Source organism: Hyla sarda, chromosome 4 (genome assembly GCF_029499605.1).
Source record: "Hyla sarda isolate aHylSar1 chromosome 4, aHylSar1.hap1, whole genome shotgun sequence".
NCBI classification, from domain to species: domain Eukaryota; kingdom Metazoa; phylum Chordata; class Amphibia; order Anura; family Hylidae; genus Hyla; species Hyla sarda.
This window is the reverse complement of record NC_079192.1, coordinates 174,169,522-174,187,450: the sequence shown is the minus strand read 5'-3', so window position 1 is coordinate 174,187,450 and position 17,929 is coordinate 174,169,522. Positions and strand designations below refer to the sequence as shown.

At 43.0% G+C, this 17,929-nt stretch overlaps 1 protein-coding gene across 1 annotated transcript in view; it reads left to right on the top strand.

The window, feature by feature from the left end:
* BBS4 (Bardet-Biedl syndrome 4) overlaps window positions 1–17,929 on the top strand; it is a 57,112-nt gene that overhangs the window by 17,842 nt on the left and 21,341 nt on the right. Inside the window, exons 6-7 of the mRNA XM_056572792.1 lie at window positions 15,728–15,800; window positions 16,997–17,050. Of these exons, the coding sequence (XP_056428767.1) occupies window positions 15,728–15,800; window positions 16,997–17,050 (127 nt within the window). The remainder of the gene's footprint in view (window positions 1–15,727; window positions 15,801–16,996; window positions 17,051–17,929) is intronic.

Genomic DNA, 17,929 nt, shown 5'->3' with positions numbered 1-17,929 from the left:
TGCACAATATATGTATTCGTATTGTATTCCTGGAAAAAAGAAAAATTGCGGCCCCCATAGCGTTGGTGTCCCACTCACAGTGATCCATTGTAGGAATAGGGCAACCTGCAAAAAATACATAATAAAGAAATATGTAATCCCCATCTCCATTTATTTCATTCCCTGTAGGGAGAAAGAGGGGCTCGAGGGTACCACTTGGCTGTATACTCACAGTTGAGATGTCTGGCATTAGAGTGAAGTGCAGCGCTAACCTGCAGTGGCAGGGAGCCGTGACCACCGGCTTCACTGCCCTGACAACACATGTCTTTGGCGTCTGATGTTATATCTGCGGTGCTGCGTCAAAAGGGCCGGGCCCCCGTCTGGCGTCAGTATAGGGTTTGACTATGATGTTCAGGTGTAGCACAATCCATCAGCTTGGCGGATAAACAAAGGGGCGTGATTATCGGCACTGATGCAGAGTATAGCATCACGGAGCATCTTAGAGTCTGTCAGACTGATAGCTGACTAGTCTCCAGTAGTCTCTTGCTGATTATACATTATACATGATTATGTATAGAGAGTTTTGTTCTGAACAATGGGTGTAAAATAGTTATTGAGAATGTAATAGCGCAGTCAGGGATCGGGTAACGTGCACCTATATTTTTAAAAAGAGGAACACTCCGCAGCTGTTCAGCCCCAACCGGTCACTGACTGCGTAATTCACTACGATATCTACAGAATTTAGACATCGTTATAGGTAGATAGAGTTATAGGAGGACATGTATCATAATTTGTGCATGGTAGAAGCAGTTTACCCCTTTTGCAGAATTCTAAATTATGCGCAGAAGCGCTAAATTTATCAATCAAGCGCAATGAGTTTCATAAATTGCGGGCAAATATAGTAATCTCCTCAATCCACTCTTTGAAAAATAGAATCGATTTAGAGCATCTTGCTAATTCAAGTCCAAGATGGCTTATATTTGTGTTAAAAAAAAGATACTTGCGGAAAATTTGGGGATGTAAAGGAAAAGTACGCAGTTAATAAATCTGTCCGTACTATAAATGTCACTCCACGGTACCCCGTATCGCGACATCAGGAGGAAATGCTGTATCAGAATGTACGCAAAAAAAAGCACCAAAACAGCTTGCGCAAAATTTTGGGCTAGAATTTACACAAAAAAGAAGGGTTAAAAATGATTTGATACATGTCCCCCATAGTTTTTATGTATTAATTAATGCTCCAGGCATGATGCTGCTTAACTTTGAAGCCCTCTGATGGGCTTCAAAGCCCATCAGAGGGCCAACATAAAGTAGACATATTGATGCCAACATAAAGTGTTGATGCCAACATAAAGTAGACATATTGTATATGTGAATCAAAATATACTTTATTTGGAATGTCTAATTCCCTTTCAACCAGAGAGCTTCAAAGTTAGAAAAATACTAAATTTTCAAATTTTTTATCAAATTTTGGAATTTTTCACCAAGAAATGATGCAAGTATCGACAAAATTTTACCACTAACAAAGTAGAATATGTCACGAAAAAACAATCTCTGAATCAGAATGAAAAGTAAAAGCATCCCAGAGTTATTAATGCTTAAAGTGACAGTGGTCAGATTTGCAAAAAATGGCCAATCCTTAAGGGTAAAATGAGCAGGGTTCGTCGTGGATCCTCCTGTTTCCCGCCTGTCAAAAGCGACTACTCTGCCCTTGGCAGATGCAGCTTCCTTTAAGGATCCGGCGGACAAGAGGATTGAAAACCTGGCAAAATTTGCCTTTGAAGCAGCAGGTTCATCTTTACTTCCTGCCTTCGCTTCTGCTTGGGTGTCAAAAGTCCTTTCTGTCTAGGCTTCTCAACTCCACCAGGGCATTCTATCAGGGGCCCCCGCGGAGGATTTGGCAGATCTGGCACTTCAACTCTCCAATACTGGAGACTATTTGTGCTCTGCTTCTATGCAGTCGGCCCGTTGTACGGCTTTTGCCACAGGTAATCTGGTGGCACTTCGTTGTTCCATGTGGCTCAAGGCCTGGGACACTGATGCCGCTTCCAAGAAGTCTCTCTCACGGAGCTTTACTGGGTCTCGACTGTTTGGAAAACGCCTGGATGAGATTATCTCAGAGGCGACTGGAGGTAAGAGTTCTTTATTACCACAGAATAAGTCTCGCAGTACTGTCTCCAGACAGAAGTCAACCTCCTTTTGGTCTTTTGGGTCCTATGGCTCCAGTAGGGCGACCAGACCGACACCCTCACAAGACAAGAAGGCTCTTTCTTTCAAGGCCCTCCTGGAAATTGGATAACCGTTCCGGCCAGTTCGCGGCCAAATCAGGCACCCGTAAACCTCCCTTTACCTGAAGGGACGCCCCCAACCGAAGATTCTTCTCGGGTGGGAGGGCGTTTATCACTCTTCAGGGACGTTTGGTCTGCCCACATGCAGGACTCCTGGGTCCAAGATGTCGTTTCCAACGGCTATCGCATCGAGTTTGCTTCTTTTCCGAGAGATCGCTTTTTTCTTTCCCGCCCTTCTTTGGCAGGGGCCTTTCAGGGCGCGCTTCAGACCCTTCTCGCCCAGGGAATCGCTCCAGTTTCTTCCATGGAGTGTTTTTCAGGTTTCTATTCCAACCTGTTTGTGGTCCCCAAGAGTGGAGGTTCCGTCTGCCCGATCTTTGATCTAAAGTGCCTCAACCGCCACCCACTCCTCCGTCATTTCCGTATGGAGCCTTTCCATTCGTTAGTGGTGTCCATGGATCAAGGGGAGTTTCTTTCCTCGGTGGACATCTGAGATGCCTACCTCCACATCCCCATTTTTCCAGCACATCGGCGATATCTTTGCTCCAGGATTCTTCTCTGGGCAGAGCTCAGAGTTCCCTCCATCTCAGCGATTCACATACCAGGAGTGAAAAATTGGGAGGGGGACTTTCTCAGTCGCTCCTCGGCCGACCCCGGCCAGTGATCTCTACATCCAGAGGCGTTTCTGCAACCTCTGGGGCACTTCAGACGTGGACCTATTTGCGTCCTGCCACAACCAGAAAGTCCCTCGCTTTGTGGCAAAGTCCCGGGATCCCTTGGCCCTAGCCGTGGACGCCCTGGTTATTCCCTGGTCGCACTTTGCTCTCCCCTATCTCTTCCCTCCTCTTCTCCTTCCCAGGGTCCTGAGGAAGCTCAAAGCGGAGGGCATCCCCGCCATTCTCGTGGCTCCAGACTGGCCCAGACAGGCATGGTACACCGACGTGGTCCGCCTAGTGGACGATGTGCCACTGCACCTTCCACTTCGTCCAGACCTTCTCTCTCAATGTCCTCTTTGCCATCCCAATTTACAGTCGCTGCATTTGACGGCGTGGCGGTTGAGACCACGGTTCTGAGAGCCAGGGGATTCTCTTCCCAAGTAGTTTGCATTATGATTAGGGCGCGAAAGCCCTCTTCTGCGAAGATTTATCACCGTGCTTGGTGGTCTTATTTTCGTTGGTGTGAATCTCACTCCTTTTCTCCAGTTACTTTTTCTCTCCCTTGACTTCTTCCCTTTTTACAGTCGGGACTGGAACAACGTTTGGCTCTTTCCATTCTCTTTCAACGTCCCCTGGCGTCCGATCCTCATATCCGGACTTTTTACATGGTGTGGCTCATGTGGCTCCGCCTTAAACATCACCTACTCCCCCTTGGGATCTGAACCTGATTCTCTGTGCCCTGCAGGGTCCTCCCTTCTAACCTCTCAGGGACGTTCTTCTTCGTCTCCTTTCCTGGAAAGTAGCTTTCCTTATTGTGGTCACTTCTATTAGAAGGGTTTCAGGGCTGGCAGTCCTATCCTGCAGCTCTCCCTACCTGGTCATCCACCAGGACAAGGTTGTTTTTCGCCGGGTTCCGTCCTTTTTACCTAAGGTGGTTTCCGTCTTTCACCTAAATGAGGACATCGTCTTTCCGTCTTTTTGTCCTGCTCCGTCTCATCCTAAGGAATGTTTGCTCCATAGGCTTGATGTGGTACGAGCTGTTTGGATTTACTTTTACGAAATTCTACCAGGTACATACCTTTGCATCTGCTGATGCTAGTCTGGGTCGCAAGGTGTTGCAGGCGGCTGTGTTCCAGCCTTCCACCTAACTTAGGCATCTTTTACCCACCCCGGGGACTGCTTTGGTATGTCCCACGGTCTGTGTCCCCCAATGGGGCCGATTGAGAAAAGTAGATTTTTATGCTTACAGTAAAATCTCTTTCTTAGAGGATCCATTGGGGACACAGCACCCACCTATTTATTCTGGTGTTCCTGGTTCGGTTACCTGTCCAGAGGGTAAACAGTTACTGTTTTTTTTCTTGCCTGTCGGTCCTCTCCTACTGCTCTGGGACTAAACTGATTAGCTCAGGTGCCTGTAGGCGGGTATATCCTGCTGGGAGGGGCCGACTTTTCTTGCTGCCATAGTGTCAAGCCTCCTAGTGACAGCAGCATATTCCCACGGTCTGTGTCCCCCAATGGATCCTCCGAGAAAGAGATTTTACGGTAAGCATAAAAATGTACTTATGCCCTGAAAATGTCAGTTTAATATAGCCTTTTGGCCGGACTGAAAACTGCAGGAGTTTAAGATTATTTTATAATATACATATAAAAATGGAAAATGAAGAGGAAAAAAAAAAATTACAATAAATTCCTAAACAAATGTTTAACATAAAAATTAATTTTTTACATTTTTTGCAAGGGGACATTTTTTTTATTATGTGTGCAACTTTAATATGTTGCAGTATTATGTGAGAAAATATGCCACATAGCCCTAGCCTTTTTTTTATTTTGGGTTAAGTTAAGTTAATTGTTCTATAAATATGTGTGGCAAAATATAAAATTCAGCTGAACGCTATGTTGATAATAGAGTTTTTACACATGGCCTCTGTCTTAGTTCAGCATAGTAATGGCGGTTAAAATTGTCAAACATGTTTATGTCAGACTTTTTCCTGCTACTACTAAATTATAAAAATATCCCTATGTACATATTTTCAGATTTTACTTGCTCCCTAAGATATTTTCATAAGATACATTTTATTCTTTTAGTACATAATGACAACATTTTATAGCCAGTTCCTACTGTAGTTTAGATCCGTACAGCCCTCTCTTTTTGTTGCCAACAACATGAATGAATTCCAAAATAGGGAACAATCGAAAACTTCCCTAAAGATAAGTATGGAAATACTTTTCCTGCTGATAAAATTATTTACATATCTCTCTTTTATTTTTTCACTCTCTCTATTGGTAGTTGTTTAACCCCTACAGGACCCATGACGTAACGTTTGGGTCCTGTAGCAGGCATCCCGTGCAAATGCCCAGGGGGGTCATCAGAAACCCCCACCCCCCCCCATGTCGCCGATCGCGGCAAATCGCAAGTGAATTCACACTTGCGATTTGCGCGATTCCGGGTCATTACGGGTCTATAGTGACCCGGTGACCCGGAATGTAAGGGGGATCGCGGGTGTCTAAGACACCCAGGATCCCCCTGAAGCAAAGGAGTGAGGTGGCACGGGTGCCACCCCTCCTCTCCCTGCTATTGGTGGTCTAGATGCGACCACCAATAGCAGATCGGGGGCGGGGCGTTAACTTTTGTTTTCCCCGTCCTGCCCTCACACAATAGGTGGGGCAGGACGGGGAAACGACGGGGACCTGCGCCGAAGATCCACTTACCGATCCGGGCGGGCGACGGAGGCTGCAGGCGACGGAGATCGGCGGGCGGCGATGACGTGCGACTGGATCCGTCGGAAACTGGTGAGTTGCCTAGCAACATCTGGAGGGTACAGTTTGAGACCATTATACAGTGGTCTCTAACTGTAGCCCTCCAGATGTTGCAAAACTACAACTCCCAGCATGCCTAGACAGCTTTGTCTGCAGCGTATCTGCACCTAAACATTTGTCTGGTACGTCACCCGCCGCAAATGATTCGCGGGTTTTTCTATGTATAAATAAGCGAGGGAGCCAATGCCAGCCCAGCATTGGATCTGACGAAGAGGGGGTCTCCACCCCTCGAAACGCGTCATCCCTGCATCTTTGTGCCTGAATAAAGAACATATTGCTTTATCAAACACCAGACCCATGGTTATCATTACCTTGTAAAGGAGCGCTTTTGGAGCGCCACGTTTTTCCGAGGATCTTCGATTCTCACTCCCTGCTTCTACTAGACAGCTGTTTGGGCATGCTGGAATATGTAGTTTTGCAAAAGCTGGAGGGCTACAGTTTGAGACCACTATATAGTGGTCCCTAAACTGTAGCCCTCCAGATCTTGCAAAACTACAACTCCTAGCATGCCCAAACAACTGTTTGCTGTCAGGGCATGCTGGGATTTGTAGTTTTGCAACAGCTGGAGGACCACAGTTTGGAGATCACTTTGCAGTGTTCTCTAAAACTGTAGCCCTCCAGATGTTGCAAAACTGCAAATCCCAGCATTTCCAAACAGCAATCAGCTGTCTCGGCATGCTGGGAGTTGTAGTTGCGTACCTCCAGCTATTGCATAACTAAATCTCCCAGCATGCCCTTCGGCGATCAGTACATGCTGGGAGTTGTAGTTTTGCATCAGCTAGAGGCAGACTGGTTGGAAAATACTGAGGTTTTCCAACCAGTGTGTCTCCAGCTGTTGCAAAAGTACAACTCCAAGCATGCACGGTCTGTCAGTCCATGCTGGGAGTTGTAGTTTTGAAACAGCTGGAGGTTTGCCCCCCCCCCCCCCCATGTACAGGGTACATTCACACAGGCAGGTTTACGGTAAGTTTCCTGCTTCAAGTTTGGGCTGCGGCAAATTTTTCGCCGCAGCTCAAACTCCTAGCGGGAAACTCACCGTAACACGCCAGTGCGAATGTACCCTAAAAACACTACACTAACACATAATAAAGAGTAAAACACTACATATACACCCCTTACACTGTCCCCCCCCCCCCCCCCCAATAAAAATTAAAACCGTATTGTATGGCAGTGTTTCCAAAACTGAGCCTCCAGCTGTTGCAAAACAACAACTCCCTGCATTTCCGGACAGCCACTGACTGTCCAGGCATGCTGGGAATTTAGCAACAGCTGGAGGCACCCTGTTTGGGAATCACTGGCGTGGAATACCCCTATGTCCACCCTATGCGATCCCTAATTTAGTCCTCAAATGCGCATGGCGCTCTCTCACTTCGGAGCCCTGTCGTATTTCAAGGAAACAGTTTAGGGCCACATATGGGGTATCTTCGTACTCGGGAGAAATTGCACTACAAAATTTGGGGGGCTTTTTCTCCTTTTACCCCTTATGAAAAGGAAAAGTTGGGGCTACACCAGCTTGTTAGTGTAAAAAAAAAAATTAAAAATTTACACTAACATGCTGGTGTTGCCCTATACTTTTTATTTTCACAAGCATTAAAAGGAAAAAAAGACCCCCAAAATTTGTAACGCAATTTCTCCTGAGTACAGAAATACCCCATATGTAGGCGTAAAATGCTCTGCGGGTGCACAACAAGGCTCAGGAGTGAGAGCACACTATGTACATTTGAGGCCTAAATTGGTGATTTGCACAGGGGTGGCTGATTTTACAGCGGTTCTGACATAAACGCAAAAAATAAATACCCACATGTGATCCCATTTTGGAAACTACACCCTTCACGTAATGTAATAAGGGGTACAATGAGCATTTATGCCCCACAGGGGTCTGACAGATTTTTGGAACAGTGGTCCGTGAAAATGAAACATTTTATTTTTCATTTGCACAGCCCACTGTTCCAAAGATCTGTCGAACGCCAGTGGGGTGTAAATACTCACTGCACCCCTTATTAAATTCTGTGAGGGGTGTAGTTTCCAAAATAGGGTCACATGTGGGGGGGTCCACTGTTCTGGCACCACGGGGGGCTTTGTAAACGCACATGGCCCCTGACTTCCATGCCAAAAATTTTTTTCCCAAAAGCTCAATGGCGCTCCTTCTCTTCTGAGCATTGTAGTGCGCCAGCAGAGCACTTGACGTCCACACATGGGTTATTTCCATACTCAGAAGAGATGGGGTTACAAATTTTGGGGGGTCTTTTCTGCTATTAACCCTTGCAAAAATGTGAAATTTAGGGGGGAAGCACACATTTTAGTGAATTTTTTTTTTACATATGCAAAAGTCGTGAAACCCCTGTGTATTAAGGCTCACTTTATTCCTTGTTACGTTCCTCAAGGGGTCTAGTTTCCAAAATGGTATGCCATGTGTTTTTTTTTTTTTGTTGCTGTTCTGGCACCATAGGGGCTTCCTAAATGCGACATGCCCCCCGAGCAAAATTTGCTCTCAAAAAGCCAAATATGACTCCTTCTCTTCTGAGCATTGTAGTTCGCCCGTAGTGCACTTCAGGTCAACTTATGGGGTACCTCCATACTCAGAAGAGATGGGGTTAAATTTGGGGGGAAACACACATTTTAGTGAAAAAAAAATAATTTTTTTTTTACATATGCAAAAGTCTTGAAACACCTGTGGGGTATTAAGGCTCACTCAATTCCTTGTTACGTTCCTCAAGGGGTCTAGTTTCCAAAATGGTATGCCATGTGTTTTTTTTTTTTTTTTTTTTTTGCTGTTCTGGCACCATAGGGGCTTCCTAAATGCAACATGCCCCCCAAAAACCATTTCAGAAAAACGTACTCTCCAAAGTCCCCTTGTCGCTCCTTCGCTTCTGAGCCCTCTACTGCGCCTGCCGAACAATTTACATAGACATATGAGGTATGTGCTTACTCGACAGAAATTGGGCTCCAAACATAAGTATACATTTTCTCCTTTCACCTCTTGTAAAAATTCGAAAATTGGGTCTACAAGAACATGCGAGTGTAAAAAATGAAGATTGTGAATTTTCTCCTTCACTTTGCTGCTATTCCTGTGAAACACCTAAAGGGTTAAAATGCTGACTGGATGTCATTATGAATACTTTAGGGGATGCAGTTTTTATAATGGGGTCATTTGTGGGGTATTTCTAATATGGAGACCCTTCAAATCCTCTTCAAACCTGAACTGGTCCCTGAAAAATAGTGTGTTTGAAAATTTTGTGAAAAATTGGAAAATTGCTGCTGAACTTTGAAGCCCTCTGGTTCCAAAAGTAAAAACACATCAATTTTATGATGCAAACATAAAGTAGACATATTGTATATGTGAATCAAAAAATTTTTTTTTATTTGGAATATACATTTTCCTTACAAGCAGAGAGCTTCAAAGTTAGAAAAATAATACATTTTCAAATTTTTTCATAAAATTTTGGGATTTTTCACCAAGAAAGGATGCAAGTTACCACCAAATTTTACCACTATGTTAAAGTAGAATATGTCACGAAAAAACAATCTCGGAATCAGAATAACTAAAAGCATTCCAGAGTTATTAATGTTTAAAGTGACAGTGGTCAGATGTGCAAAAAACGCTCTGGTCCTAAGGTGTAAAATGGCCTGGTCCTTAAGGGGTTAAATATAAATTTGTTCAGCTAAGGCTAGGAACAGACATTGGAGAAGATTTATCAAAACCTATGCAGAGGAAAAGTTGCCAGTTGCCCATAGCAACCAATCAGATCGCTTTTTTCATTTTTGCAGGCCCTCCTAAAAATGAAAAAAGCAATCTTATTGGTTGCTATGGGCAACTGGGCAACTTTTCCTCTACACAGGTTTTGATAAATCTCCCCCATTGTCTCTCTGTATGTCCCGCTATGCTTGAATAAAAAAACTTTTATTTGCATTAGAATACCTGATGCGGTGGATCCTTCTCTCAATATTGATTGTAGACATTGTATTATGATTGCCACAGTCCATTGAAATCAATAGTTACATTTTTTTATTTTATTTGGTTGTGGATACACAAAATATTATAAATAAAAAGTTAACCCATACCTATCATTTCAGGTGATTTTTCAAGGTCAACTCTGTTGTGTGTGCATGAGAAGCAGCGCTATTTCTGGCCATTATATAAATTGTATATGGCATTTTTCGGCAGATTTCTGCTCAGCAGGCTTTATCTATAACTTGCAGTTCTCCAAGAGCTGGTGGGCATTTGGGAAGTTTGATAATAGGATAAATAAACATGTTTTATAAAATATATTACAACATTTCTTTTACTCACTTGTACTACTGAGCTATGCAAAGTTTTTCAAATTACAGTGCTTATGTAATAATTAAAGGAAAACTGTTAGCTTTCTCCCCCTGCACTAACCTGCGGTACTGGCTGGTAGTGCGGGAGACGCTGATCAGTTTGATGCTTACCGTGCCCGGATCCGCCACGCTGTTCAGCCCTAATCTTCTATTTTCGGGATATGCTAATGAGGTGCTAACTGGCACCGGCCGGGCTAACTGGCACTCTGACGTCTGCGATGCCGGCCGCAGCGCCACCCAGCTCATCAATATTCCTCCCCTCCCTCCGCCTCTCCCTCTTCTCCCCGCTTTGTAATGAAGAGAGAGGGCAGGAATATTGATGAGCTAAGCTGGAGTGTCAGTTAGCCCGGCCAGTGCCAGTTAGCACCTCATTAGCATATCCGGAAAATAGAAGATATGGGCCGAACGGTGCGGCGGATCCGGGCACGGTAAGCATCAAACTGATCAGTGTCCCCCGCACTACCAGCCAATATCACTGGTTAGTGCAGGGGGGGGAAGGGGGGGTAGAGATGAGCAAAGTTACAGTGATTCGATTCTACACAAATTTCTCAGCTCGGCAGTTGATGACTTTTCCTGCATAAATTAGTTCAGCTTTCCGGTGCTCCGGGGGGCTGGAAAAGGTAGATACAGTCCTAGGAGAGAGTCTACTAGGACTGTATCCACCTTTTCCAGCCCACCGGAGCACCTGAAAGCTGAACTCATTTGTGCAGGAAAAGCCATCAACTGCCGAGCCGAGAAGTTTGTGACTAATCGAATTACTGTAACTTCACTTATCTCTAGCGGGGGGAGAAAGCTGACAGTTTTCCTTTAAGCGGTTATGCAGCAAAGGTGTTTGCTTTGCTAAGCCATAAAGGGGTAAACCATGCAAAACAATCCCTTGATATGTCCTAGACACATGTGAGTTCAAGTCGTCAAAAGTTTGTGATCTTGAACCAACATTGACTTTTCAACAGACTGGAAAACTATATAAAGTGTGACTCTCTCTCTCTCTCTTTGGCAATGCATGTAGACAAGGTTTGAGCTGATTTTCAGTCATTTAAATCTTGGTACAGTGCCAAAGGAGTATAAGTGCTCTCTTTATTCTAGATCTCAGTAGTCCAAGTTCAGACATCGCCAGTAATGTATTTATATATGTCATGTCAGAAGACTGTTTTGACTGCATTTCCATTTTAAGATTAACTTCTCCTTTTTCTTATATAACTTTGAAGTTCTATTGCCCATAAATGGGTTTGTTTCAACAAAGGATGACCCAAACTATAATGTATTCTAATGACATTTACTTTTCGGTGATCATTAGGACACATGCTATAAGGATGTGTCACCGAGTGATACATGACTTTAGCATTGTATATAAAGGGTTTTATGTTCTTTAATTACTCCCTTTCTTTAAAAAAAAAGGTGTTTATCAGTGAATGGAAACCTTCTTATTGATATTCAGAGGTGGAAAAACTACTACAGACCTGGTCCTGACAAATAAGTTGTTGATAGGTATCAATATAAAGTCTATTTGATTGGCCATTGGTGGTGTTTCAGACACACAAGATGTATTGTCATACACATTATTAAGTTGGTGCACGATCTTTGGTAAATTTGTCCTGTCAGGTTGTATGCCAAAAAAAGTACAGTGTTTGCAAGTAAGAACTGTCTTGAAGCCGATGTAAACAATTTAGAGGGTGCTGTGCTAATTGGCAGTAGTGCCGGAAGTCAGCCCCGGACCGATCTAATATTGGAAGGCTAAAAAAAAAATATTTGTCTATGTCGAAAGGATTTATAGAAATAGCGGGAAATTACCATTGGCTTCCGGACAAATATTTGGTGATAATGTACATTATTTAATTGACTGACATTTATTATCAACATGCACCAAATAATCCTAATGTTTTTCACAGATATTTTTTTAAACCCACCTATGAGCCCTGATTTTAGACAAGTTAAGGGCACGAACAAGAAATGTTAGGCATTTTTGTAGCAGTGGTGCAGTGTATGCCAGCATTGTTCCTGCAGTTAAATACCTTTCACTGCTGCTTTGGAAGTCACTATTACATATGAATAAACGTTACTCAACCATAGATATATGGCAAAAAATTACATCTCAATGGAAGACTGGAGTCATACCTTGAGCTGGACATCTTACCATTACTGTTGTATTAAAGGCTTTATCCGGGAATAGATAAACACAGCTAATACTTTCAAAAACAGCTCCACGTCTGTCTCCAGGTTGAGTGTGGTTTTGCAACTTGGCTCCATTCACTTAAATGAAACTGAGCTGCAAAACCACACCCAACCTGGAGACAGATGGGGAGCGGTTTTTGATGGAAAGTAGCTGTGTTTTTCTATTCCTGGATAACCCCTTTAACACCATGCCCACTGCACCACATAAATAATTTAAGGGGCTGCAGAGCTGGTCCTTGTGCCTGTAGCCCATTAATTAATGTGGCTTAATATGAAAGGTGTGCGCACACTTTATGTGCAGAGCTGTTGGCAGCTGTTAGCCTGACCCTGTACTAAAAAGCTCTTCTAGCTATACTGATGCAATGTAGCAAAGTATTGGGACAGTAGATTTACAGTGGATTGTCTAGAGTTATACCCACCTTACCTTAACCCCTTAAGCACTGAGCATTTTTCAGTTTTTGCACTTTCGTTTTTTCCTCCTTACCTTTAAAATATCATAACCCTTGCAATTTTGCACCTAAAAATCCATATGATGGTTTATTTTTTGTGCCACCAATTCTACTTTGTAATGACAGCAGTCATTTTACCCAAAAATGTACGGCAAAACGGAAAAAAAAAAAAATCATTGTGCGACAAAATTGAAGAAAAAACGCCATTTTGTAACTTTTGGAGGCTTCCGTTTCTACTCAGTAAATTTTTTGGTAAAATGACACCTTATCTTTATTCTGAAGGTCCATACGATTAAACTGATACCCTACTTATATAGGTTTTATTTTGTATTACTTCCAAAAAAAAATCATAATTACATATACGAAAATGTATACGTTTAAAATTGTCATTTTCTGACCCCTATAACTTTTTTATTTTTCCGTGTACGGGGCGGTATGAGTGCTCCTTTTTTTGCGCGTGATCTGAAGTTTTTAGTGGTACCATTTTTGTATTGATCTGACTTTTTGATCGCTTTTTATTCATTTTTTCATTTATATAAAAAGTGACCAAAAATATGCTATTTTGAACTTTGGAATTTTCCGCACGCGGCGATACCACATGTGTTTATTTTTATTTACTCAGTTTTTTTTTTTTTTATGGGAAAAGAGGGGTTAAATGATCTTTATTAACTTTTTTTTTCCACTTTTTTTTTTTTGCAGTGTTATAGCTCCCATATAACACTGCACACACTGATCTTTTACATTGATCAATGGTTTCTCATAGGAAACCATTGATCAATGATTCTGCCGCTTGACTGCTCATGCCTGGATGTCAGGCACTGAGCAGTCATTCGGCAAATAGGAAGGTAGGGGACCCTCCTGCTGTCGTACAGCTGTTTGGGATGCCGCGATTTTGCAGCGGCGATCCAAAACAGATCCCTAAGCTAACCGGCTCGCCGCGCCTAAAGGGTTAATAGCGTGCGGCACCGCGATCAGTGCACGATGTGGCCCCGCATTTAAGAACGAGAGCGGACTCAGGGCGTACAGTACGCCCTAAGTCCTTAAGGAGTTAATGGGTTGTTAAAGAGTACCTCTCATTAACTTGATACATTTTATAATCCTCCCAGTTCACTGCCCCCATCATGATAAACCACCCCCCTGTCTGTATTTTTATTATTTTTTAGTTTTCTACCTTGATATTGCTATGTATTTTCTGCTCAACCTCAGGTTCACAGACCGGGAAGGGGCGTTACCCAGCAGGTGTGACATCATCTGAAGCCATACAGGGGAGAACTTCCTCCCTTATTTTGCCACCAACAGCAAATGGCAGTTAAGTGTGAGAGGAGCTATGATTGGCTAAGGCTGGACACCCCCCGCCCCCCTCAGCACTTCAGACTGCATTTCCTGTGTTTGGACTTCTGCCAGGCCAGCAGGAGTCCAAAGTCTGTGCAAAAGATGGGGGAAAATGTGCTCTGGACAAGTAGGGAGACACCTAGTGGCAGCTTTTTTAACCCCTTAAGGACCACAGGTTTTTCTGTTTTTGCCCTTTCGTTTTTTCCTCCACACCTTTTAAAAATCATAACCCTTTCAATTTTGCACCTAAAAATCCATATGGCTTATTTTTTGCGCCACAATTCTACTTTATAATATCACTCATTTTTCCCAAAAATCTACGGCGAAACGGAAAAAAAAAATCATTGTGCGACAAAATTGAACCATTTTGTAACTTTTGGGGGCTTCCGTTTCTACGCAATACATTTTTTTAGTAAAACTGACACCTTATCTTTATTCTGTAGGTCCATACGATTAAAATGATACCCTACTAATATAGGTTGGATTTTGTCGTACTTCTGGAAAAAATCATAACTACATGCAGTAAAATGTATACGCTTAAAATTGTCATCTTCTGACCCCTATAACTTTTTTAATTTACTGCATATGGGGCGGTAGGAGGGCTCATTTTTTGTGCCGTGATCTGAAGTTTTTAGCAGTACCATTTTTATATTGATCGGACTTTTTGATTGCTTTTTATTCATTTTTTCATGATGAGTGACCAAAAATTTTGGAGTTTGGAATTTCTTTGCACATAAGCCATTGACCGTGCGGTTTAATTAATGATTTTTATAGCTCGGACGATTACGCACGCGGCGATACCACATATGTTTATATTTTTATTTACATCTTTGGGGTTTGTTTTTTTTATGGGAAAAGGGGGGTGATTTGGACTTTTATTAGGGAAAGGGTTAAATTACATTTATTAACTTTTTTTTACACTTTTTTTTTTGCAGTGTTATAGCTCCCATAAGGGGCTATAACACTGCACACACTGATCTTATACACTGTTCACTGAAAAGCCAAAGCTTTGCATTGATCAGTGTTATTGGAGGTAGATTGCTCAAGCCTGCATCTCAGGCTTGGAGCAATCAATCGCCGAAGGGACACGCCGGAGGAAGGTAAAAGGACCTCCGCTCGCGTCCCAGCTGATCGGGACACCGCATTTTCACTGCGGTGGTCCCGATCAGCCCCACTGAGCAGCCGGGAAGCTTTTACTTTCGTTTTAGACACAGCGTTCAACTTTGAACACAGAGTCTAAAGGGTTAATAGCACGCGGCACCGCAATCACTGCTGCGCGCTATTAGCCCCGGGTCCCGGCTTCAGATACATGCTGGGACAGACCCGATATGACACTGGGTCATCGCATGACCCCGCGTTATATCGCGGGAGCCGGCCAAGGATGTAAATATACGTCCTTGGTCGTTAAGGGGTTAAACACAAATAAAACAGAAAACTTCATTTTTTTAAAACAAAGTATATTAGAAAGATGTTTTTTATTTACCATAAGGAGTGCAATAGCAAAAAATACTTTTAATAAGATTGCCCATTTATGTTTTAAAATGTTGACCAGAATGTGTCCATTCACTGACAACAAACAGATCTTGAAAATGGTGAGTAAATGAAACACAAGGAATTTTAGAATGTTATAGAAGTTTTCATTATACAGTAATAATCTTTACTTACAGAAAACCCCACTACTAAATGTTTCTGACTTACCGATTTCTTTTTTCAGGTTTTTGCTGGGGAAGCACAGAGCAGCCGTTGAGGTTTACAATGAGGCAGCTAGACTCAATAATAAAGATTGGGTATGATGCCAACCTTTCCCTACATACTATATTAACTCCACATTAACCTGTTCTTCCAGTGCGTACTGTTTGTATATTGTTTTGTTATCTGCTCCCATTATTATACTATACTTCTTGATGTCTCTAAAGTTGTAGATAACAAACGTACGGTGTGCGGCCACATGCACTGCTGCTCTGTGCATAGCGGTAACAAATACGGTGCTCACTTACTGAATAGAAGGGGGGCCTGTCAGTGACTTCATGCTGTGTTATGTATGAGCAGCATGTTACCGGTGCAGTGAAGCAGATCATGAAAAACAAGAAACTGCATAATAAAATGAATGAAATACTGCATGTACATTATGTAGATGCGTGCATTGTCCAGTTAAATGATAAGCTGTCATTGTCTCTAACTTACCAGACTCTGACAGCTGTTCTGTATTAAAGTGTACCTGTCGTCAACTAAAACGTTTTATATAATGTAGATAATACCATTGTATGTATATTTGTAATAAACATTGGTTAAAAAATGTGTATATTTTTGTCCCTGCAGCTATAGCATGTGTGTCCATATGAGGAGTCCAAATACAGGAAGTGAGGGTGGACAAGCAGGGCTCTGTTCCGTAAGAAAAAGCAGAACAGTGTGCACTGAGGCTCTATAACACGCTCCTGACTCATACATTAGGAGGACTGACAGGAGCCTGCACAGAGCCCTGCTTGTGCTGCCCTCACTTCCTGTATTTGGACTCTTCATAGAGACACACAGACAATAGCTGCAGGGACAACATTTTTTCACCCAAAAATATACACAATTTTTAATCAATGTATATTACAAATATACATATAATGGTATTATCTACATTATATAAAACATTTTTGTTGGCGACAGGTACACTTTAACATGGAGCATTGCTGTTGCATAGGTGGTATGTAATGTGCTCATAGCTGTGAGACAGCTTTGTTATACTTTTCTCTGCCCTGCTTATTGTATTATAGGGAAGTTATGGAAATTTTTGCCTCCTCGTATCTTAGCCATACATTTCTGATGAAGTGGCTCGCCATTTACCATTTTAGTAGTTGTCTCCTAGAATTTGGAAACATTTGTTCAGTTCTAAAGGATTTACAGAGATGATCCATAATAAGTTGTTCTGTTTGTGAAGTTTTATTAATACTCAATGTGTCATTGAGTTTATCCATATGTGTATTTTACTCTTTAGGAAATCTGTCACAATTTGGGAGTCTGTTACCTGTATCTAAAAGACTTCAGCAAGGTAGGATATCGGAAGTGGATGCTTGCTATCAGTATTTTTTGTTTTATTCTACCATTGCAGTTTTTAAAGTGTACCTGTCGTCAACAAAAACTTTTTATTATCTACATTGTATACCATTATATGTATATTTGTAATATACAATGCTTAAAAATGTGTATAATGTTGTCTCTACAGCTATTGTAGAGGGCTCTGCGCAGTGAGGACAAGCAGGGCTCTGCGCAGGGAGGACAAGCAGGGCTCTGCGCAGGGAGGACAAGCAGGGCTCTGCGCAGGGAGGACAAGCAGGGCTCTGCGCAGGGAGGACAAGCAGGGCTCTGCGCAGGGAGGACAAGCAGGGCTCTGCGCAGGGAGGACAAGCAGGGCTCTGCGCAGGGAGGACAAGCAGGGCTCTGCGAAGGGAGGACAAGCAGGGCTCTGCGCAGGGAGGACAAGCAGGGCTCTGCGCAGGGAGGACAAGCAGGGCTCTGCGCAGGGAGGACAAGCAGGGCTCTGCGCAGGGAGGACAAGCAGGGGTCTGCGCAGGGAGGACAAGCAGGGCTCTGCGCAGGGAGGACAAGCAGAGCTCTGCGCAGGGAGGACAAGCAGGGCTCTGCGCAGGGAGGACAAGCAGGGCTCTGCGCAGTGAGGCTCTATGACATGCTCCCGGCTCACACAGCAGAATGATTGAGCCAGGAGCCTGCACAGAGCCCTGCTTCTCCTGCCCTCACTTCCTATATTTGGACTCCTCTTAGACAAACAGACAATAGCTGCAGTGACCCAAAAATAAACACATTTTTAAATCAATGTATATTACAAATATACTGTACATATAATGGTATTATCTACATTATATAAAAAGTTTTTGTTGGTGACAGATACACTTTAAGCCAAACTCAGATG